Genomic DNA, 23,107 nt, shown 5'->3' with positions numbered 1-23,107 from the left:
TATAGTTCAGGTATTTTGTTTATAGATACAAGAATACAATGCTTTGGAATTTTTTAATTTTAGTATAATTAACACACGTTATAATGGTTTCAGGGGTACAATATAGTGATCCAACAATTCTATACATTTCTATCATGATAAGCGTATTCTAATCTCCTTTATTTCATCCATTCTCTCACCCCCTTGCCCCCAGTAACTGTCAGTTTCTTCTCTGTTTTTAAGAATCTGGTTTTTTGTTTGTGTTTTTCTTTGTTCATTTTTGTTGTTATTGTTAATTCCACATGAGTGAAATCATATTTGTCTTTCTGTGACTTATTTCCTTAGCACAACATCCTCAAGTTCCACCCAAGTTGTTGCAAATGTCAAGACTTCATTCTTTTTTTTTTTTTTTAAAGATTTAATTTATTTACTCGACAGAGATCACAAGTAGGCAGAGAAGCAGGCAGAGAGAGAGAGGAGGAAGCAGGCTCCCCGCCGAGCAGAGAGCCTGATGCGGGGCTCGATCCCTAGACCCTGGGATCATGACCTGAGCTGAAGGCAGAGGCTTTAACCCACTGAGCCACCCAGGCGCCCCAAGACTTCATTCTTTTTTATGGCTGAGTAATAATTCAATGTGAGTGTGTGTGTGTGTGTGTGTGCGTGTGTGTGTACACACTTTCCTTATCCATTCACATACTGATGGGCACTTGAGTTGCTTCCATATCTTGACTATTGTAAATACTGCTACAGTAAGGAGGTTCATGTATCTTTTTGAATTCGTGCTTTTGTTTTCTTTGGGTAAATATCCAGTAGTGGCATTACTGGATCATGTAATTCTATTTTTAACTTTCTGAGGCTCCATACTGTTTTCCACAATGGCTGCACCGATTTGCATTCCCACCAACAGTGCCCAAAGGTTCCTTTTTTCTCCACACCCTTGCCAACACATTATTTCTTGTGGTTTTGATTTTAGCCATTCTGACCGATGTAAAGAAGCTTCTCACTGTGGCTTGAATTTGTATTTCCCAGATGATTAGTGAGTTTGAGCATTTTCTCATGTGTCTATTGGTCAGCTGTAGGTCATCTGTGGAAGAAATGTCTATTCAAGTTCTCTGCCCATTTTTTAATTAAATTATTTGGCTTTTCTGGTGTTGAGGTATAAGTTCTTTATGTATTTTGGCTATTAACCCATTATCAGACAGGATCATTTGCAAGTATCTTCTCCCATTCGGTAGGTTGTCTTTAAAACTGTTTTGCTGACTTTTGAACTGAGGTTGGATATCACAGAAAGCTGGATATCAAGGCAAGCATCCATGTGGATATTAGAACAGGACTATTTTCCCAGTTACTAACCCATGGATATTTTCATCATCAAAAAGATCCCTTCTGCTGCTTTTCTGAGCCATCCTTATCACTTGTTCTCATGTGCTCATGTCCTCCAGAATAATACACTAAGCCCGTCTTCAATTTTCTTGTTTTTCCCCCTACCAATTCTGTTATCACTGTAAACATCCCAAACTCACCCTGATTGGGGTCACTATAGGTTAATGTAGTTTTCCTAATTAATTTTAGGGTTCAAAGTACACAAAAGACCGTCCCATAATATAAAAATGCCCTGTCAGAACTTTTCCAAGAGCTGTTCGGAGACAAAGATCTCGTCTTTTATTTGGACATGTTGGGTACATTTTGGCTTTTCCTTTTCTTCTCCCACTGCCATTTCCTGGATGTTAAATAAACATGGTGCCTCCCTCTGGTGAAAGACCATGCAGCCCTGGCAGGTGAACACTAGATCCAAGTGGGTGCTATGAAGGTAATGACACAGCTGCTGGGAACCACAATGTGATTCATCGGTGGCATTCCCAGGAGGCACTAGAGTGAGGTGGTCCAGAGTACGGACTATGGGCACAGACTGCCTGCAGGCAAATCCTGGCTCCACCACAGGCTAACTATGACCTTGGGCAAGTCACAGAAGCTTTTGGTGACACCAGCTCCCTAATCTGTAACATGCAGATCATAGTATTTGCATCAGAGCACTCTTAGTGGATTAAGGAATACGTTTAAGGTACTTGGGATAGTACCTGCCACATCAGAAGCATCACATAAATACTGCTTCCCTCCTATCATCATCACTAATACCACATCCATATACTCTCCCTCCCTCCCTCCCCTCCTCCTCTTTCTCCTCTTTCTCGATACACATCGACCTGTTAATCGTGATATTTGAGGGAACGGAGATGGTGACAGAGAGAGTTAACGTATATGGATAGGCTCAGCATTTCTTTAAAAATGAATGTATAATATTTATCACTAAATAGGGAAGAAAAAATGTATTGACTTAACAGTGGCTAAATGGGAACTTAAGAGCTCACAGCTTTAAGCCAATCAATAATAATATCAGAAGTGATTAAGGATGGTTAAAGGCCTCCACTTCCCGATCGTTGCAATGTAAGCACTGCATTAAAGAAACAGTAGGGCGGTTTGGGGACATATCATACTCCCCATACAATGGGGAGCCTCTTACATGTGCCACAAGCAGATCCGCACACTTCTGGGACTGTGCCAGGCCCCAGAGTGAAGGAAGGGATAATCCCCAAGATCCTTTCATTTGCCCCGAGGATCAACTCTAGAGCAAAAGAGGCTCGACAAGCCAGGCCCCGGGACCAAACGGCCCATCATGATGGCAGCCTCCTCAGGCTGAGAGGCGGCACTCCAGATGGGAAAGCTGCAGATGCTCCGAGCACCACGAACATGCCAGAGAAAGCAGCAGCCCATCCAGGGCTCTCCCAAAACTTCCCTGACAGCTGCGTGCTTTTGACTTTCCCAACGCTTACCCCTAATGATAATTTAGTCTGTAAATGGATCACATTCCCTGTGTCAAGCCCCATGCAGAACACAGAGAAGGCAGCACTGAGAAGCAGCCCAGGCCTTCAAGTAGCTCACAGCTTCAGGGAGGAATCAAAGGTGTAAAAACTCAGCCACAGGAGGACAGAGAAGGGGCTATTCCGTGTGGGTAGAATCAGGGAGGCCCTCCTGGAGGAGGTGAAATCTGTTTAGCATTTGTTGTTGTTGTTGTTGTTGTTTTTATTTATTTTTATTAACATAAAATGTATCATTTGCCCCAGGGGTACAGGTCTGTGAACCGTCAGGCTTACACATTTCACAGCACTCACCATGTTCAGCATTTTGATATAAGAGGAAGGGAGAAAAGAAAACATCTTTTTAGCCAAAGGCATGATGGTGTGACCTGCAAGGTTTGGGGCTAAAAACAAGAAAAGTCAATTAGGACAATCTTTCCCAAAATGGAATGTTCTAGAAGAAGACTGAGAGGCTCATCATGAACAGGAAGCTAGAGATAGCCTTGAAAAATAAGCAAAAATTAAGGGAGCTCTAGGGAACCAAGAAGAAGGCAGTGTGCCAACCTCATTCAGTATCTCTTGTGGCTCAGACACCACGCCTATCACTGGACACCCCACAGCACAGGCCTCTGGCCTCTGGCCTGTCCTCCCTAGATGGAAAATCTTGGGCAGGAAGGGGCAGCAGGCTGCATCCAGACCGAATGTCCAACCACACCCAGGCTGCCAGGGGTAGTAAATTCCTGGCACCTTCACCTTCCAGCAAGTTCCACATTCCACACCAAGATGCCCCACAGTGGCAGATTCCCAAATTCAGGGAGACCTGGAGGCTGGACTCCCAAAACAAGAACACAAAGGCCTCCCTCACATGATTATATAGAAGGAGAAAGGGAAGCAGAGAGGACAGAAGGGGAGGCTGAGGCTGGAGACAGATGCCAGGGTCCAATCACGAGAAAGTTCAATTATTAATAAGAACAATTCAAATGTTTGAGGGGCAAACGTCCTCTGCCCTGCCTCCCAGAAAAACAGAAGCTAGCTGAGCAGCAGACTACGAAGCAGCTCATTACCCGGCGAAGAAGCACTGGGGAGCACAATCTGCTCTTACAGCCGATGTCCACCTTGACCTGTCAGCGCCTGGACGGCTCCCTGGCTGATTACTATTTTGAGCATAATTCCTGCTAATCCTCAGAACGTCTCCAACCAGTGCCTGAAGGGCTGGAACACGGCGCACTCAAGGGGACCGTGACCATTTCTTGACTTGTGTTGATGGCTTCAGAATGCACCACGGAGGTTCCCTACATGAATTCATAGGCAAGTATCCAGGATTCCACGTTTGACACACGGATGATATTCTTCTCTCAGATGTCAAAAGTAATACACAATCACTCTGTGCGTGGTACACAAGGGACTACAGAAATCCATATATATGAAGGCAAAGGGGAGCACTTCTGCGCCAGAGGAGCACGGAGATATATGTATGAGAACATTCGCTGCAACGTGATTCAGGAGTGGGTAACTCTGCAAAGAACTTAAATATGCAACACTATAGCGTGGTTGAATAAATCAAGAAACATCACTGTAATGGAAAACTATGAAGCCTTTAGAAAGTATGCTTTTGAGGAATATTTAAGGACACGGGGAAAGGCTTAAAAATAGCAGGAAGGAGAAAAATATAGATTTATGTAAGTTTGTGTGCCTATATGGCTTTTACTTTGTGCCTCATAGCTACCTCTACTGTGATTATTCTTTACAATGAATATACACTATTTTCGTAATCACAGATCATGACTTTAAACAGAAACAACTTGTAAAGATGTTTAGCTGAGGACACTGCCACGTATACGACATATGTTTACCCTGGATTTGAAGTGTGGTTCCTCTTTCATACAGAACTTGCATGAGGTTGGACCAATCGCTTTATCATGCCGGGGCTTGGTTTTCTCCAAAGAAAGAGGAGACAGAATCCCTGAACTCACAGGTTGGTGGCACATGAAGGATTTTCCTACACATTTCATCTAATCGAATTCTCGGTTAGAATCAACACGAGAAGAATGTCAGTTCTCTTCAAGGGAAAGGAAAGGTTCCAACCCTTCCAGCACTCTCTGAGTCCTACTGTAGACAAGGCGATGGGATCAGGATACAGGTATGTGATGGCCCCAGGAACAGTGTCCTAGGGCTACCATAACAAATTGCCACGAACTGGGCAGTTTAAGACAACAGAAACGTATCCTCTCAGAGTCAGAGGTCGACAAGTCTGAAATCAAAGGGCTGGCAGGGACCTGTTCTCTCTGAAGGCTCCAGGGAAGGAGGCTTCTGGTGTCTGCCAGGAATCCATGGCATTCCATGTCCTGTAGATGCATGGCTCCAATCTCAGCCTCTGTCTTCATGGGGCCACCTCTCCCGTGTGTCTGTGTCTCTCTCCCTCCACCAGGCCTACTGTGTGAGAGCCGCCCAGGACCAGTGGCATAAAGTGAAATGGGCACCACAACCTGGAGACCGTGCCCGCCTCTGCGGCAGGCCAACTGGTTGCAGTACTCCCATCTGTGTGTGTTTTCTCTGATGTTTCCTAACATCTGCCCCTTCCAGTCAGGCAACTGACGAGGATCTTGGCATGTCTCTGCTCTAGAAATCTGTGCAAGATGCAGAGAAGGAGGAGCCTGAAGTCAAGGGCTCCTTCTTTCCTCTCTTGTTTGAACGCTTACACATACTCAAGAGATGAGGCGTTTGACAAGGGCCAGGCCAACAAAGTCATGCCTTTGGGGTTTTGAAAGTGAGGAGAGACTCTTCCACAGTGGGGTGGGTGAGGGATAGGTCCCACTGGTCCCATACTGCTCTGTGGCACCAGCTCCTGAAAGGATGCTGGGTGATGCCCCTGGGCTAGCTGGACCCATACAAGGGAGCCTGGGGAGCAGCAGGAGAATTACTAGACCCAAAGGGACCGTGGGAATGGGACAGTGGGCTTCTAAAAGGAAACCACAATAGCCTGTTAAAGTCCCCAGGATATCTGCAAACCCCTATGGAAGGGGGACATATAAGTTGATACAAAGGCAGCATTTCTAGTGCACCTGGGTTTTCAGCCTGAGAGTCAGCCTTACCTCATACCGACACCCAAACAGCGTATGAGCAGAAGAAACTGAGGGATGCCCCCAAGCCTCATTGCCTCCAGCTTCAGCCCTTTTGAGAGGACACTTACAGTCCTGAATCTCCCTCCAGCTCCCAAGGAGCCCCCCACCCCGACTGGGCCTCGGGCTGTCTCCCAGGGTGGACACGTGGACATTATGCCAAGGCTGGGGAAGGCAGAGCTAGAACCCAGAGGCACCTGCAGGAAGTGCCAGGGACCAGACCGAGGTTTCCAGGGAGGCTCTGTGGGTGCAGCAACCCCCACGCCTCTGGGGTAGTCCTAACGAAGATGAGGTCAGGGCCAAACCAGCTTTGAGGCCTAGAATGCCAGGCCAAGGGCTCTGCGCATGGAAAGGGATGAGGAAAAGACCTGAGAGTGACTGTGTGCAGCCCTGAATTAACTATCTATCCTCAGATAGAGGAGGTGTGCAAGTCCTCAGGGCAGCAAGTACCCTGGGTACTGAAAAGCCTCTCTGGGTCCCTCAGGGACCCGTGCAGACCACCTGCTGGGTGGTGCACCCAGGTAAAACAGCATCTGGGGTCAGGTGAACTTGAAGGAGGGGGCAAGTTATCTAAGGAGAACTTAGACTTACAGTTCCAGAGACTGTAAGAACCAGAACCGAGCACCGGGCAACCAGTACCGATGAAGCCCTACTATGTGCAGACACTTCACACTCACACAGGCATCATTCTGTTTAACTCTCCTACTGGTTCCCATGCTAAAGAAGAAGAAGCTGAGGCAGTGGGGTGAAGGGCTCAGAGTCACTGAGCTATGGCATAGGAACGGAGTAAGCTGGTCTGGAAACACATTTATGTCGAGAACTTTGAAAACCAAGAATGGGATACTATGGGAAGAACAAGGAGGAACTCTTTCTTTACACAGACTGGCAAGGGACCATCCCCCTGAGGAGGCATTTGACCTGAGGTCTGAAGAAACCAGCCAAGAATGGAGCAGCCCATTCCAGTGAAATGAAATAGCACGTGCAAATGTCCTGAGCCAGGAAAGGATGCGGCAGTTGTTCAGTCTCTAAGGAACCGACAGGACCCAGTGTGTCTGGGGGCATTCGGAGAAGAAAAAGGGCTTGGAGAGGACACTAGATCATGCAGGCTGTAGCAAGGAGTTCAGATTTCAACCCATGCACCAGGAGAAGCCAGCAGAGGGACTAAGTGCCAAAATGACACTGTGTGATCCATCCATACCCCAGCACGGTCTGTCACACAGAAGGGGATCAGTCAAAGGTTGTGGAACATCTGAACAGACAGACTCAAACCAGACCTCCAAAGGATGGAAACTGCTGGTTTTACAGAAGGAAAGTAAGATTTCAGTTTTTGCCCAGGAGAAGAACAAACAATTTTGCCTAATCCAAATTCACTTTCATGCCTCTCTGCTTAAGAAGCACACAGAGCCGCGGAAATCCACCAGCGCATCATGACAGAATAATTTCAGTGATCATTATCAAATGCCTTTATTTAGAAAAGCTCAGAAGATTGTATTAGCACAATCCAATATTTATGAAATGACACTCTGCCATAATGAGGGGCTGAGAAAATCAAGATTAGAAGCAGGAGTCACTCCTTTGGGAAGAGAGATTGGCACGGTGGGAAAAGCAATGTCTCTCAGCTTTTCAGACCCTTGGTTTCCCGATCTGTAAAATGGAAAGATTATAGGGAAGATGAAAAGTTCATCTTGAATGAATTCACCTTGAATGATGAAAGATGAAAATTTCATCAGGTAATAGAGGGTCCAAAGGCATTTCCAGAAGGTTATCATTCATTTCTCCATTTAAGGAACACCTGATAGTGAAATAAGTCAGGGAAAGACAAATACCATTTGATTTCAGTTACACATGGAGTTGAAAAAACAAATGAAGAGACAAAAAGCAGAATCAAACCCATAAGTCCAGAGAATAAACCGATGGTTGCCAGAGGGAAGCAGAATAGGGGCATGCGCAAAATGGGTGAAGCGCGTGGGAGTTACGGAATTCCAGTTATGGAATGAGACTGGCTCACGAGGACGAAAGGCACAGCATGGGGAGTATTAATGGTATTATAACAGCAGTGTATGGAGACAGATGATGCTACACTTGGGGTGAGCATAGCATAACATACAGACTTGTTCAGTCACTATGTAGCACACCCACAATTAATACAACATTATATGTCAACTGTACCTCGATTCAAAAAAGAAATAATAAGGAACAGAGAACAAACAAAATCTTTGAATTAAAAAAAGCAAAATACACTTGATAAAGGCTATTTGGCCATCCATCCATGCATCCAATCCAAAGAAATGTTATTTTGTTCATAATAGGTATGATGCACTGTATTAAGCACTAAGATAAAGCTATGGACAGGGCTGTCATGATCCCCAGGCACAAAGAATGTCTCTTCTGGGGGTAAAACATACACGGAATGAACAACATCCACTGTGATGTGCATTGTTGTGACACGCTTGTTGAGAAAAAGCATCGGACGCAATGGGAGCATTTGCAGAAAGAACTGACCCAAGCTGAAGTATCTCGGAAATGCTATCGTAAGAAAACCGTGATTATGCTGAGACACAAAGGGGAAGAACAAGAGAATGAAGTGGAGTAGAAGGTTCTATGGAGAGTGGTCTTTCCTGACAAGGAACATGGCAAAGCAAGTGCACAGGGAGTGGGAGATGGGAATCAGGAGCTCAGTTCTGGAGCTGATGAGTTTGAAGAGCCTACAGGACCCTACAGGGGGCTAAGGAGAGGCAGGAGGAGCATGTGTGTGCATGCAAACACAGGCACATACCAGAAGATCTGGAGGGATCCCGCCAGCCACAAAGATGGCCAGGCAAAATGGAGCATGCGGTACGTTTCAGCAGAGTGTTCTGGCCTCTGTGGGTCCCTAACAGAATGAGCGATTCTATCATCTAAACCAAGACACTTCTGAGAATAAAGTCAGCTGTGTTAAAAATGATGATAGGGCAACAGGCATACGAGTTGTCCCACGGTCACCTTACGAAGGGGCATGTGTAGTTGTTGGTGACTCCGCTCACGGCCAAGCAAGATCCTACCAGATCTGCAAAGCTCAATTCTGTACACTGATTTATTTCACCTGGGCCTGGTATCTATACTCATGAAAAACGTACACAACAATTTACACCCTTAACTGGAACTATACAGAACCATCCAGTAACCTGCTTTGGAGCCAAACTCACAGTCACTGAGGCCACACTGGCCACACCCTTACCTGCACATCCCTGAGCATCTTCTCTGTCTCCAGCTTAGTGGCATCCTGTTAGACCCCTCTCCCCAGAGCATGGCAAGAAGACGCGGCAGCCAGGCAGTGCGGGTGTAGGTCTAGAGTTCATACAAGAGGTCTGATGGCAAAGGAAGGTACAGGATGGGGGGAGGCCAGCCAGAGTGTGATGGGCTACAAGTTGCCCAAATTGCTGCTAGAGCATTATTTCTGGGAGTGTCTAGGAGGGATTTCCAGAATAGATTAGCATTTGAATCGGCAAACTGAATAAGGCCGAGGGCCCTCCCCAACTCAGGAGGCATCATCCATTCCCTGTGGGCCCAAACAGAACAAAAAGGGGAAGGTAGGGTGAATTCGTTCTCTCTACTTGAGCTAAGGGCACCCATCTCCTCCGGCCCTCAAACATCAGTGCTCCTGATTCTTGGGATTTCGAACTCCCATCAGGTGTATACCATCAGCCCTGGATTCTCAGGCCTTCCGACTCAGACCGAAAACTGAACCACCGGTTTTCCTGGTTCTCCAGCTCGCAGACCACAGAGCATGGGACTGCTCAGCAGTGTGAGCCAATGCCCGTACTAAATCTCCTCTTAAACGCATCTCTATGTCCTATTCATTGTTTCTCTGCAGAACTTAATACATGTGCAAACAGTATAGAACAAGTCTGAGATCTCCCATATTTAGCGGCCAAAGTGAGGAAGAGTGCCAGAAGGTCTTGGGGAAAAATAAGACAAACACATGGGTTAGAGGAAGCCCTTGGGCAGGGAGGAACCACAGACATCATGCTTCTCTGCTTTACCGCTGACACCGGGATTACACATTCAAAGAGATGACCCTCATGTTCCCAGAGTGGCAACACTTCCCAGCTTAGGTTCCCAGGTAAGCCTTTCCAAGAGTCCACTCACCCAGGCCTAACCCACCCCAAACGTATTCTGAGTGTTCCTCTCCCAGCGTATCTCCCCTAGAATACATCAGCTGTCACTCTCATACGCCTGCCACAAGCAGCCATCCATCAGAAAAGTACATTAGCCCTTTAGCTCCACTGGTCAAGGATAAGCTGGGCATTCGGGATGTCAGAACATTAACTCTATGAGCAATATTCTGACTGTGCCAGTTTCCCTAGATAAACACAAGCTATGTGTCTGTGTCCTGGAAGAAAAGGAATGACCTCATTCTTCAGAATTTCTCTCCCACAAAATCCAACTACTCTTAGGTTCCCAAGCAAAACCCAGGGACGCCCTAACTTGTACCTAAATCTTGGCATCTTGAACTAGAAAAACTAGAAAAGAAATGCTAAAGATTCCTGAATCCCTGTGACATGTGATTCCTACCACCTACCTTAAGAATTCACTCAGCCTTGGTTTGAATACCCCTGGGGATGAGAAACTTACTACCAATGAAACAGTCTATTGCCCTCTCAGACAGCCCGATCCCTAAGAAAGTCTGTCCCCACAAGTCATCCCAAAAGTGAGTCATCTTCAACACAGCCTCGAACACTGTGGGTCACGTACCTGTGGGCACCGCTGGGTCCAGCATTGGTTTCTCCCACGTGTTAATCTGCTCCCACGTAAATCCATTGGTCCCCAGGGCCACGCTATAACCACAGTTGCTGTAGTGCTCATCAAAGGAACAGCCGCCTACAGACAAAAGAGATATGGGTAAATACATCCTTGTGTCTGAGGCTTGGTTCGTTACCCCCGTCTCATCAGCTCTTCATTTACAGCTCTGAATGTTAAACTCCAGAGGAGATTTAAAAAAACAAAGAAAAAAAAAAGCAAGCAAATTGGATTTTTATATTTGCTTTGGTGCTCTCGAGAAAGGTGCTGGCATCTGCAGGCACACACCCCCCCCCCATTTAAAAAAGTTAATAAGGCCAGTTACATTGATTTCAATCTTCCTTCCTGAGAAAGTAAACAGCGACGTCTCATTCTAAGCAGGAAAAATGAATGCCAGGGCATGCCTCTGTGATTGCTTCTTGCCACAGGGAGAGACCCTGGGGACAGCAGAGAGAACACAGGCTCCAGAGCACGGCCAGACCAGCCTCAGATCTTAGCCATGCAGATGTGGGCCAGCTACAGCCCCAAGCGCATCCCAGTCTCCTCACCTGTGACATGGAGGGAAAGAGCCACTGAACAGAAACACCATGAGGATGACACGGGTTAACAAAGCCAAGAGTAAGTGTAAGTGGCACAGAATAAATTCCCCCACACCTATCCCCTGCCCTATGAAAGCAGTCTGTGAAAACTCCTGTTTCATGGCATAAAAATCAAATTTGTGGAAGAATCAGACAATCGTGCACTGGGAAGACAGTAAAGCCAACGTTCACAGTGTTTAAAGTCATCCACCATTTTAATAGGAAGTTGTATCAGTTCAACTCTGACAAGGATTTCTTAAGCATATGCTCAGGGGCCTGGAGGTCCCCTCCAAGTGATGCTGACAAAGATGCAGGGCATAGAACCAGGGCTCCGAGGAGAAAATGCTGGTCTGCCTGGAGAAACAGGGGCCGTGACATCCTAAATGAGGACTGATCAGGGCTCTGGCGGACCCAGCAGGAGGGGTCCGAGGGGGAGGAAGGGTACCCAGGGTGAGCTGGTGGGACACAGCATTCTACGGCAGCTTCTGGACTCGTCTCCCAGGCCCAGTTTTACACCCAATCCAGCTCTGCCACTGCCTCCCCATCTCCTTGCTGCTCAGGTCTCATCACAGCACCATCTCCCTCCTTTCCACACTCCTGCTTCCCCATCACCCAGGCACACGTGGTTCTGATCCACATACAGAAGCCATCCCTCACTAGCCCCAGCCTGTGTCTACAGGCTCCCCTAACATCATACCACCTTCTCCACCAGCTGTCAAGGACGAAAGCCCTTCTCTGCACCCAGGCCTGGGATGTCCTCTGCTTAGTGGGGTGGAAGTCCTGTTGATAGGTGTAATATGGAAGAGAGTCACAACACCACTTAAAAAAAAAAAAAAAAAAAGCTACATTGCCAAAGGCTCCAAAGGCTTTCTCCACTTTTCTTCCTTGCTGTGAACGAGAACGCGACAGAGCTGGTCCTTAGCACCCCAATTTGGAGTCTTGGCTGGGCTAAGGAAGGCTGGACCTACTTTGTTAATACAGGGCTTTGGGCTTGAGTAGAGAGTATTCAATAACTTAGTCCAAAAAGGTAAAAGGAATTTGGGGTGTCTTATGTAGATATCTAGATTAAAAAGCAGAGGAGAGGAAGAGAGGAATGCAAGAAACAATAAAAAGCAGAAACCGACAGAAGGTGACAGCCAGTAAGAAATTTCCTCTGAGGAAACTGGCTGATGCCTTGGTAGGAACTCAAATATAGAACTTCATTTATTCCTTCTTCAATTCAACAATCATTGTTGTTTAAAGATGCATTTATTTGAGAGAGCCCAGGAGCACAAGCAGGGAGTGAGGAGGACAGAGGAGGAGAAAGAGGGTCTCAGGCGGGATCCACGCCCAGTGCGGAGCCCAACACAGGGCTCCATCTCACAACCTGGAGATCGTGACCTGAGCTGAAATCAAGATTCAGAGGCTTAACCAACTGAGCCCCCCAGGTGCCCCAATCCAACAATTGTTTAGTGCAGATCCAACAGAGTCCGAGGCCCTGGCTATCCAGTGGTCCGCAGAAGCAGCCTGCTATCACTCTTCAGCAAGACAGACTGACAGTCAACAAGTCAATGAAGAAACCCGCACACATTTCAGCATCATGCCACAGAGGCTGCGGCTGGGGTGGGTGAGAGGGGACCATGGGCTTGGGGTCCCAGAAACAGTTTCCTGTCCTAGGCTCTCCTGTCCCTCCACTCCACCCAGCTCCTGGGAAAGAGCTGGCCACACAGAGCAGTCATGGGCTGCGGGTAATCCAGGGAACTGAGGGAAGAAGGGCGGTGACCAGTGTGCATGGACAAAGGTCAACAGGCAAGGACAGGAGGCCCAGGCCATGAGAGGAAAGGGTAGGAGAGGACACATCCGCCAGGGTACGGTGCAGGAGGAGGCCCTCTGAAAGGCAAGGAGGAAGGTAACCGATCAGCTTCCACTAGACGGTAAGCATCAGAACAGCTGGGAACAGCTCTGGCACATAGTAGGACTTCAGTTTCTGTTGAATGAATGAACCAATAATGCAACGGGACACCTGACACAGACAAAGCTCTGCTTCAAAGCAACAGTAACAGTGAGCACAGAGCCCCCTGTGCTCAGCCTCTCTCCCATCCCACCTAGGAAGCTCCCTCCCCACATGGCCTGTCTGGCAAACCCCAAGTGATCCTCCCAAATCACTTCTTCTACAAACTTCCCAAACTGCAGTAGAGTGTGAATGCCCCACACCCACTACGCTTACAATTTAAAAACAATGAGGGCAGCAGGTGTGTTGCTCTCCAGAGAACCAACCTCCTTCCTCTACAATCTCCCTGCCATCACCTGCCAGGAGTCCAGCCTGGAGAGACAAATGAATCAGATCAATGCCATGGACAACAGATCCTGACGTGCTGGAATTGATAAGCAAGGGGCACATGCAGCATCTCCAGTATCCACTAGAAACTTCTGCATCCTAAACGGAGACCAGCCTCCAGGGTTAGAGAAGGAAAGATTGGCCAAGACCATGCTACCTGTATGGCAAACTGTTTGGGTCTTCTCTCTTGTGCACACAAGAGATGGGGCACCCAGGTGACCTAGGTGGTTGGGCATATGCCATCAGCTCAGGTCATGACCCCAGGGACCTGGGACGGCGCCCCATGTTGGGCTCCCTGCTCAGCACAGAGTCTGAGTCTCCCTCTTCCTCTGCCCCTCCCCCTACTCATGTGCACTCTTTCTCGAAAAATCAAATCTTAAAAAAAAAAAAAAAAAAATTTCTCTCTCCCCCTCTCCTTTTGCTCCTCCCCACCTCTATTTTAAAAAAAAAGAAAAAAGAGAAAAGAAAGAGCACTGTGTCTCCAAGTCACTTCCATCTGGGGAAGACCAGGTAGGAAGCCCTAGAACTGCATGTAACAAAGTGGTAACCACCATTTGCACACTGCATGACTGGCCCATAAAAATGATTCTTACAAAAAGCCTTCCTCACCTGCCCCTGCTGTGAGGGCCTTCAAAACTGTAGGGGAAGGCAGTGGCATCAAAGGAAAAATGATGTGTAGATCCCTGAGACACACACTGGAAGAGAGCCAACCAGTCACCTGGGCAGCCATGTCAGCATTAACCTTCCAAGAGCAGAATAACAACTTGCCTTAGGTTGCTGATCCCTCAGGGGTTAAGCATGACCCCAGCAGAAGCTTTTGTACCCTGACAAATGCAAGAAGCACGCTCTCCTTCAAGCACCTGCTCCATGCCAGGCCCTACACTAGACACTGACTACATATTTTATCTCATTTGCTTTCACTTAATGCTTGCAACCTGGTGAGGCAGATTATTATCCCTATTATAAGTACAAGGTAATTAATGTACAGAGGGGTTAAGTGGCCTTCTCAACTCACATGGAAGGGAGTGTTAGAGCCAAGATTAATTCTGTGGTGACCTGACTGCACAGCCCATGCTCTAATAGACCAGAGAAAGAATGTATTGCCCCAAACCAAGGACCAAGCCTTTCACTTATAAGGTTACGAGAGAGGATCATGCAGACAAAGGGCTTCCAAGGTGGTTGGGTCTCTCCATTAGAATGCATTCCTTTGCTTATTCTAGAAACATTTAACAAGGGTTGTTTTTTGTTTGTTTGTTTGTTTTTTTAATGTGTACTGTGTAGAGGCACAGAATCGACATAGAGAATTCTCATGCTCATGTAGTTGGCAGAGCACAGGGAAAGCCAGTCACACCAACATACACTTAAGGTGCAAAAATTCGAAGAACACCTTCACGGGGATGTGCTGAAGTCCTAAGAGCCCATTCAAAGGAGGGGGTCTGACTGATCCCCGAACTCCCTTCCAGCAACTCTAGCACTACCGCTCAGAATCCCACGGTGGCTTGATGAACACGGAAACTGGAAATCCAGCATGTCAAGCCTGACAGCAAAAAACAGTCGAGAACAGGGAAAGAAAAAAGAAGTTTCCTACATGTCTGCCTGCTAAAAGGGAGTTAGGTATTTGGTTCTGAGCTTCCAATGGCCACCAGAAAAAGGACAATCTGTTCAGATGCTGGACACTCTGTGTTCATACAATAAAAGCCAAAATCACACAGGGAAATTGCAACCATTCCAGGTGCTTAGCTCACACAAGAACTTCTCCACTGGGCCACTGGTAGCAGAAGTCCCATTCCCCATCAAGAACAGTGTTTGAAACAAAATCCACGCAAGGAGTGCATGGCCAATGACATGAGACTGTTCCTCACAGCCAATTCCCAACATAAACTGGGAGTATTACCCAGACATACAAGCAGGGGGAAAGCTACTCACTGGGACTCCACAGGATTCAATGTAGAGTCATCTGGCTTGACCCAGAGACAAGTTTTAAAAGCTATCCAGGAGAAAAAATATACTTCAGGGTTGTGTTTTTTTTTTTTTTTTTTTAAAGCAATCCTCCCTGAATTTTCTTCCTCTCCACCAACAGATTGAGGAAGAGTGGTTATGAGCTCAAGATGATACATCCTGACAGCAGCCCACACTGCAGCTGGGATAGCCCCCCTAGCTCTCATCTCCTCCTCGCTTCGGGGCCTGCATTTTCTGGTGTGCAACACGGATCACCAGGAAACTGCAGTGGGAAAGGTTAAGGATTCCAGAGACTCAGTGAGAACTGGGAACGGTCAGGAGCCACAGAGATGCAGAGTCATGCCGCCAGCCAGGCACTGGCTCCTGAGAGCCAGCAAGAAGAGGAGAAGGGAGAGCCCAGCTGTCCCTGGACCCATGGCATGAGACATGCAAACACTTGATAATTTTGAGTCTCACTGCTGGTCCTCTTACTCTCAAAAATGGGGTTTACTCTCCTGGTGCAACTCCTTAGGTAGGTCCTTAATGCCTGACCAAAAAAGGCTCCTGGCCGTCTCTCTGCAGGTGGTTGTAGCAGGCTACTTAGGGAAGACTAATGATTGGAAAGATCCCCAAAAGACTCCCATTTGGATGCTAACCTCATTCAGTTTTAAAGAACAGGCAGACCCATTTAACTGAGGTCAACCTTACCACAGTCATTCAGGGGGGAAGGGAAGGACAAAAAAACCCCATAGCCTACTCCCACCCCAGGAATCAGGCTCAGCCTCCAGAGCGCATGGCCTGGTTTGGAGAAGACCCACATCATGGCGGGGGGAGGACAGGGCAGTGCAGCCGCAGGCAAAGGACCCAGCCCTACCTCCCAGCACCCAGGCAGAGGAGTGATTTTCCTGGATGGGTTGAGGTCAGAACGTGGCAAAGGCCCCAGATGCACTGATGTGAGTCAAGCATAAAAAGTCAACAGAGAAATGGAAAACTGTAGCTAGGAAATTGGATTCTGAAAACCCATTTGGGTTTGGTAATGTATCGCATATCAGCATCTGTAAGGGAAGTAAAAATAGTGCAGGATACATACTTTAAGATACATTAAAGCATAAATAAAGTTTATAGTGCCAATCAGAATTTTTTTTTAAACATGAGCTCTTCTTTTGAAAATGAGAAAGGAATAGAATTCAATAAAAACATAAATGTGTCTGCCTCTGCATTTCTCAGATATGATCCTGTATTTTCTTGAACAGAATTAAGTTCAGAAGAAGAACTAAAGATTTCCTGGGCTTCTGCTATATGCCAGGCACTGCACTTGAGCTGTGTAAGTATGGATTTATAGATGTGTGTACACGAATGGAGGTAAGTCCAACTACCACCACTCTCTAAGACAGGGATCAACACGCTTTCTCTGCAAAGAGCCCAACAGTAAAAATTTTCAACTTTATAGCCATAGTCTCAGTCACAACCACTCAACTCAGGCATCGTAAAGTAAAAGGAGCCATGAGACAATAAATGAACAAATGGATGTAGCTGTGTTCCAATAAAACTTTATTTACAAAAACAGGTGGTGGGACAGCTCTTACCCAGGGGCTGTCGTCTGGCAACGCCTCCTCTAAGAAAGAAGCGTTGCTTTCTCCATTTTACACATGAAAACTTGTCCTCAGAGTTACTAAGGGATGTTCCCATCTAGGAATTTCAGGAAGAAAGAAATGACCCCGCAAAAAGCAGTAACAATACTATCATATCCTCTTATTGGCCACTGTGCATATACCCGTCCCCACAGGTCAGGCCATCTTGCGTGTGCCCATTTTACAGTGAAGTAAACTAATCTGCATGAAGCAGTAAAGTCAAGACATTAGTCTCAGGCTGTAATGGTACCAAAGTCTGAGTGTTTTCCATTGTTTGCCCCTGCTTTTTTGGCCCTGCTGCTCTTAGAACACTGTGTGTTCAGAGAATTCAAGTTTCATCCTGCTGTTACCAGGGGGGGGAAAGAAAAAAAAAAAGCTGTGCCTGTAACATCCAGTGGTGGAGCAAGCAAAGAGAGAAAACTGGACAAAACACCTTAAAAAAGGGCAGAAATTTGCCTTCACTTGCTCTACATGGCCAGTGCCCCTTCCAGAAAAGCTCATGACTTTGACTGACAAACATGAGCATGAACCACCAAGGTGACAGGCCATGAGGAAGATGAAACCGCCACACCCCATCCCCTGGCAAGTACAGACCAAAAACTCAAAACCCTCATAGCCCACTCAGTGTCCTCCTCTCCAGGTGCTCTGAGGGTACATCCAGCACTGGGGACCCTGGGAAAGGGAGAAATGAGACCACAGGACTGTGGTCCTCCAACTCCAAGCCCCAAAGCTCCATGAAAGCAGGGGAACGCCCTATACCTCTTCACTAAGCATCCAGTCCACCGTCTATGCCTGACCTTATTGTTCCATGAATGGTTGACTACATGGCCGCAGGGGAGCCAGGCTGAGACCCCACGAGGAGGCTCTGGTGCATCTTCCACTGGGCTTCCCTTGAGGGTCAAGATGAACCCAGTGGAGGCCTTGGAGCATGGTAGGTCTGGAACTCACCCTGAGACTGGACCTTTTTTTAAAAAAAAAAAAAAATATTTATTTGACAGAGATCACAAGGAGGCAGAGAGGCAGGCAGAGAGAGAGGAGGGGAAGCAGGCTCCCTGCTGAGCAGAGAGCCCGATGTGGGGCTCGATCCCAGGACCCTGAGACCACGACCTGAGCCGAAGGCAGAGGCTTTAACCCACACAGATGCCCCGAGACTGGACCTTTTAAGAGCATTTACCCTGGTCCTGCAAATGCCCAGTACAGAGGGAAAGTCAGAACCCAGAGTGTGAAGGGAAGTCAAGGAATGAGCCCAGGTGAAACCATTCAGGCCATTGAACAAGGGGAAGAGCGAGGTGAGACATGTGCGGGCCAAGGAATCCTAAGAGGAGAAAGGAAAGCGCTGGCAGCAGACCCAGAAAGAGAAGCAGGCTGCTCAAGGTTAACCGGTGAGCAGGGTGTGAGCGGGGGTAATGGGCATGATGCCGGCGGGGCTAGGTAATCATGGTGCAAGGGTCAAAGAGATGTGGACACAAAGCTACTGGGCAGACATAAATCCCAAGTAAATTTGAGTGAAAGTAACAACCAACACCCCATGTCGGGTGCTGAACTATAGACAGACACTATTCTAAGTGCTCACCAATAGTAGCCCATTTAGGGGCACCTGGGTGGCTCAGTGGGTTAAAGCCTCTGCCTTCGGCTCAGGCCGTGATCTCAGGGTCCTGGGATCGAGCCCCACATCGGGCTCTCCGCTCAGCAGGGAGCCTGCTTCTCCCCCTCTCTCTCTGCCTGCCTCTCTGCCTACTGTGATCTCTGTCAGATAAATAAAAAAAATCTTAAAAAAAAAAATAGTAGCCCATTTAATTATCCCAGTCACCCCATGAGACACATCACACATACATACAGGCCCGTTGTAGAGATGAGGAAATCAACACTAGCCCAAGTCAAGCAGAGAGAGTCAATTATCATATGGCTTCACTTACTTGTGGGGCATAAGGAATAACACGGAGGACATTAAGAGAAGGAATGGAAAAGTGAATTGGGGGAAATTGGAGGGGGAGACGAACCATGAGAGACTGTGGCCTCTGAGAAACAAACTGAGGGTTTGGGAGGGGAGGGGGGTGGGAGGCTGGGTGAACCTGGTGGTGGGTATTATGGAGGGCATGTATTGCATGGAGCACTGGGTGTGGCGCATAAACAATGACTCTTGGAACACTGAAAAGAAATTAAATTAAATTTAAAAATTAAAGAGTAATTAGGAATAAGTGATAAACACACTAGAGTCATTAAACAAGTCAGGAATGAAGACTAGAATTCTTTAAAAAAAAAAAAAAAAAACAAAAACGACCCCAAGATCACAGAAATCACAAGTGCCAGAGGGAGGCTTTGAACCCAGACTGACCAGCTCAGTCTGCATTCTTACCCATTACACCAGGTTGTCATGACCATGAACTTGGAAGGCAAGCTTGGCCTTCGAAGGAAGTTCTGGCTGAGACAAATGGGCGGCTACACAGCAATTCTCTAATCCCCGTGAGAGGAACATTGAGCCATCCTCCAAGCCTTCTGCCCCCAGTCACTGTCTCAGCTCAAGATGCCAGTCTGCAGTCCTGGAGGTCAAGGCAGGGAGACAGGCCTCTCTTCAACGTAGAGTGGAGGCCACAGTGTGCTGGGGAGAAGAAATGGAGGTGGGGTCTCAGGCTAGTCTCTCTTCTCAGGGCCTCACAAGGCTAAAATCAAGGTGTCAGGGAACTGCCATTTCTTTCTGGGGTTCAAGTCCTGTTTGGAACTCAGGTGGTATGGGGCAGAATTCAGTTCCTGGTTATAGGACGGAGGTCCGTATCCTCTGCTTGGCTGCCATCCCTGGGCTACTCTCAAGCCCCTAGAAGCTGCCCATGGTTCCTGGCTCTCATGCTCCAAATTTCCTGCTCGGGAGAGAGCACAGTCCTTTCTGAGGGTTTGTCCAATTCCGTCAGCTCCATCCAAGACCATCTCCTTTTTGATTAACTTAAACCAGCTGATTTGGGGCCTTCACTACATCTGCAAAATTCCTTGACCATCGTCGCTAACGTGACCTGATCATGGCAATGAAGTCCATCCTAATCACAGTCCCACCCAAGGAATGGGGATTACACAGGGCAGGCATGCCAGGGGCTAGAGCTCTTGGAGGCTCTTCCAGAATTCTGCTCACCTCAGTGGGTCACCCAGTCTGTGTCACCACGGCACAGCCAAACCACTGCGGCACAGAAGTGGCCATCAATAAGAAAAAAAGAACGAGCAGAGTTGCCTTCAATAGAGAAATTCAATGTTTACTGACACTGCACTTTGAATTGCATTATGATCTGCACATGTCACAAAACAATACTCTTCTTTTGATTTGTCTAAGCATTTCAGAACGGAAAAACCATTCTTCACTGGCGGGCCGCATCAAAACCAGTGAAGGTCTAGAACTGGTCTGCAGGCTGCTCTGTGCGGACATTCACTTTAATGCCATAAAAATTTCTAATTTTAACCCAGTCCCAGAGAAGGATCATGTTTCACCATTTGAGTGTTGTCTGTATGAGGTCATGGGCTTCTTAACACCTCTTTCTCAGTTCCCAGATGTAGAATGTTTTTTCCTTCCTCTAGGGAGTGGAGAGGAGAATGTGTCTCCTGTTGTCTTCCAAAGCTACACTCCTGACCCGCAGGATAAGGGCTGAGAGTAGCACAAGAGCTCCCCATATTTAAATCAGCACTTACCCTACATCCCAGCATGTGTTCTCAGGGACCAAGAAAACAAGGCCAGAGCACATGACATTCTCAACACCACACAGGGGCAGGGCTGAGACTCAAGCCAGAGACTTCCTCCTGAGTCAGCTTTGAAAACCAGGGCAACATCCAAGGTAGATTCAGCTACAAAATTGGTGGGGCTCCGTAGCTAACTAAAATACAGAGCCTCCTGCTAAAAAATTAAGAATTTCAACACGGCCACAGCAGAACCTAAAACAAAGAATGGGAACCCTTCCAAGGGTCAGACTCCGGGAGACTGCACAGGTCACACCCCCACAAGCTGGCCCCACTCTGTGGACACCTGTATTCTATCAATAAAACACCCAACCCCCAAGCCTTCAAGATCCCATCCACTTGCTGGCAAATGCTTTGAAGGCTGGGCGATATCTAAGTGGGGCTTAGAATGGTGAGCAGCCTATCCCGAGTAGGTCAGCCTTGCCCCTGGAATGAATGTAAACCAGCCTTGCATAAATTGAATTCCTTTTTTGAATATCTAATTGAATTTGCAGAAGTGTGTGCCAGGGGGGTGTTTAAATAAGTGCACAAATATGATAAGAAGGCCTTCACACCATTATATCTAATTCAGTAAGCAAAAATAATGGCAGGGCACGTTCCAATTAGTGTTTGATTTATTTGCTTTAATAAATCCAATTAGTAGAATGTTTTATAAAGTCATCCAATGTCAAACACTCATGGACTCAACAGATAGAAACAATACTCCTAATAGGAAAAAAAAATGTTTTAAAGCTTTTTGAACAGTGAATTTATTATAAATAAGATGATGTCTCTCTGATGGCTTGAGCTTTCCCCAAGGACCACAGAAAGTGTCTGATCTGTTCATTTGCTTCTTTCTCCCAAAGACTCCATGAGGCAGCGCGGGTTAATCTGGCCCATTATAATAAATCCAGGAACAAAAACAACAAAGGTGGAAGTTAGCAAAGGGACTTCAAGGGAGAGTAATGAACTTGCTGCTGGGTCTTCTAGACCAGAGACGTGTTTGGACTTCCAAAGGCAGCTCAGGAGAGCAGGAAAAGACAGGGCTGATGGAAAAACAGCAGTGTTCCAGAACCTGATTCAGCACTCCCATGCCCTGTGTAGAGTCCACCTATCAACTGGAGAGGTCAGCAAGCTTGGTGGCCCTCAGGCACGCCCACTTTGGGCAGTGGATGGTGTTCTTTGTCCACTGAGACATACACAGATGGGGATCAAAACTGTGGAGTCTGGAACAAGCATCCCAGCTCTGCTGTTTGGAGCGGCAATTAGCTTTGTGACCTTGGCCAAGTTATTTAACTTCTGTGTTCCTCAATTTCCCCGTCTGTAAAATGAGGATGATAACAGCACCTATCTCTTAGGGTTGTTACAGGGATTGGGTCAATTTAATACTTACCCACCAAGACGTGGACGAGTGCCTGGCACATAGGTACCAAATGAGTACTCACTAATGTTCAATCCCGATGTATGAATTAGACATGTGGAAGAGAGCTATGTTATATATTACATTCAGGCGACACAATCTCATAAACAATACTTTAAAGAAAGTACCTGAGTTGGCCCTTCGTTTCCTGTATGGATCAGTAGCATCAATTGTGATAAGCAATTGATCCGTACACTAAGTCCAAGCTTCGTTCTCCACTTACTGCTGTGCGACCCTGGGCAAATCACCTAATCTCTCAGGCTAGAGAGTCTACCCCCATAAGAGAAGGCGAGAAGTTAAACTCTCTCCAATGGCACTTGAAATCCTGATACCCTGTGAAATGGTGACTGTGTCCTCTACCATGATGACCGAGCTCCATTTACTGAGATACACACTGTCAAGCATCCCCAGGAGCTAGAAGTCTCCGTTCAGACCAGCGTCTCTGCGTGCTCTGCCATGGTGCTCAGTCTGGTCTGTGTGTGGTACAAGATGAGAACGTGGTGGCCAACGTGGCAGGCACATCTCCGTCTTCACACACACCCCAGCCCTCCCTGGCACCAGGGTCCAAGCAGACCCGAGAGACAGCATGCAGGGGAGGTGGCAATCTCGCAGGGACAGTGCCATGTAGTGTGTCCAGGAGAAAAGAGCAAAGGAGAAGCCCATGTGTGGGGTCAGCTCTCAGCTTCAACCAGTCAAGGGAAAGATCAGGGAGCAGGGGAGAGATTGGGCACCTTCCGTTAGGAGTGAAGGCAGCTCAATCTGGAGACCGGCTGCAGAGTCCACCAGCCTGAAAAGCGG

At 47.3% G+C, this 23,107-nt stretch overlaps 1 protein-coding gene across 8 annotated transcripts in view; it reads right to left on the bottom strand.

Annotated features, from left to right (window-relative positions):
- Positions 1-23,107, bottom strand: part of PTPRT (protein tyrosine phosphatase receptor type T) — a gene marked incomplete at both ends in the record, with an annotated part of 1,058,076 nt that overhangs the window by 780,478 nt on the left and 254,491 nt on the right. For all 8 annotated transcript variants that reach the window (XM_080814111.1, XM_080814118.1, XM_080814112.1 and 5 more), the window contains one exon: positions 10,688-10,813. In XM_080814111.1, the coding sequence (XP_080670237.1) occupies positions 10,688-10,813 (126 nt within the window). The remainder of the gene's footprint in view (positions 1-10,687; positions 10,814-23,107) is intronic.

Source organism: Martes martes (assembly GCF_963455335.1).
Source record: "Martes martes genome assembly, chromosome: 9".
NCBI lineage: Eukaryota > Metazoa > Chordata > Mammalia > Carnivora > Mustelidae > Martes > Martes martes.
This window is presented reverse-complemented; position numbering and strand designations above follow the sequence as displayed.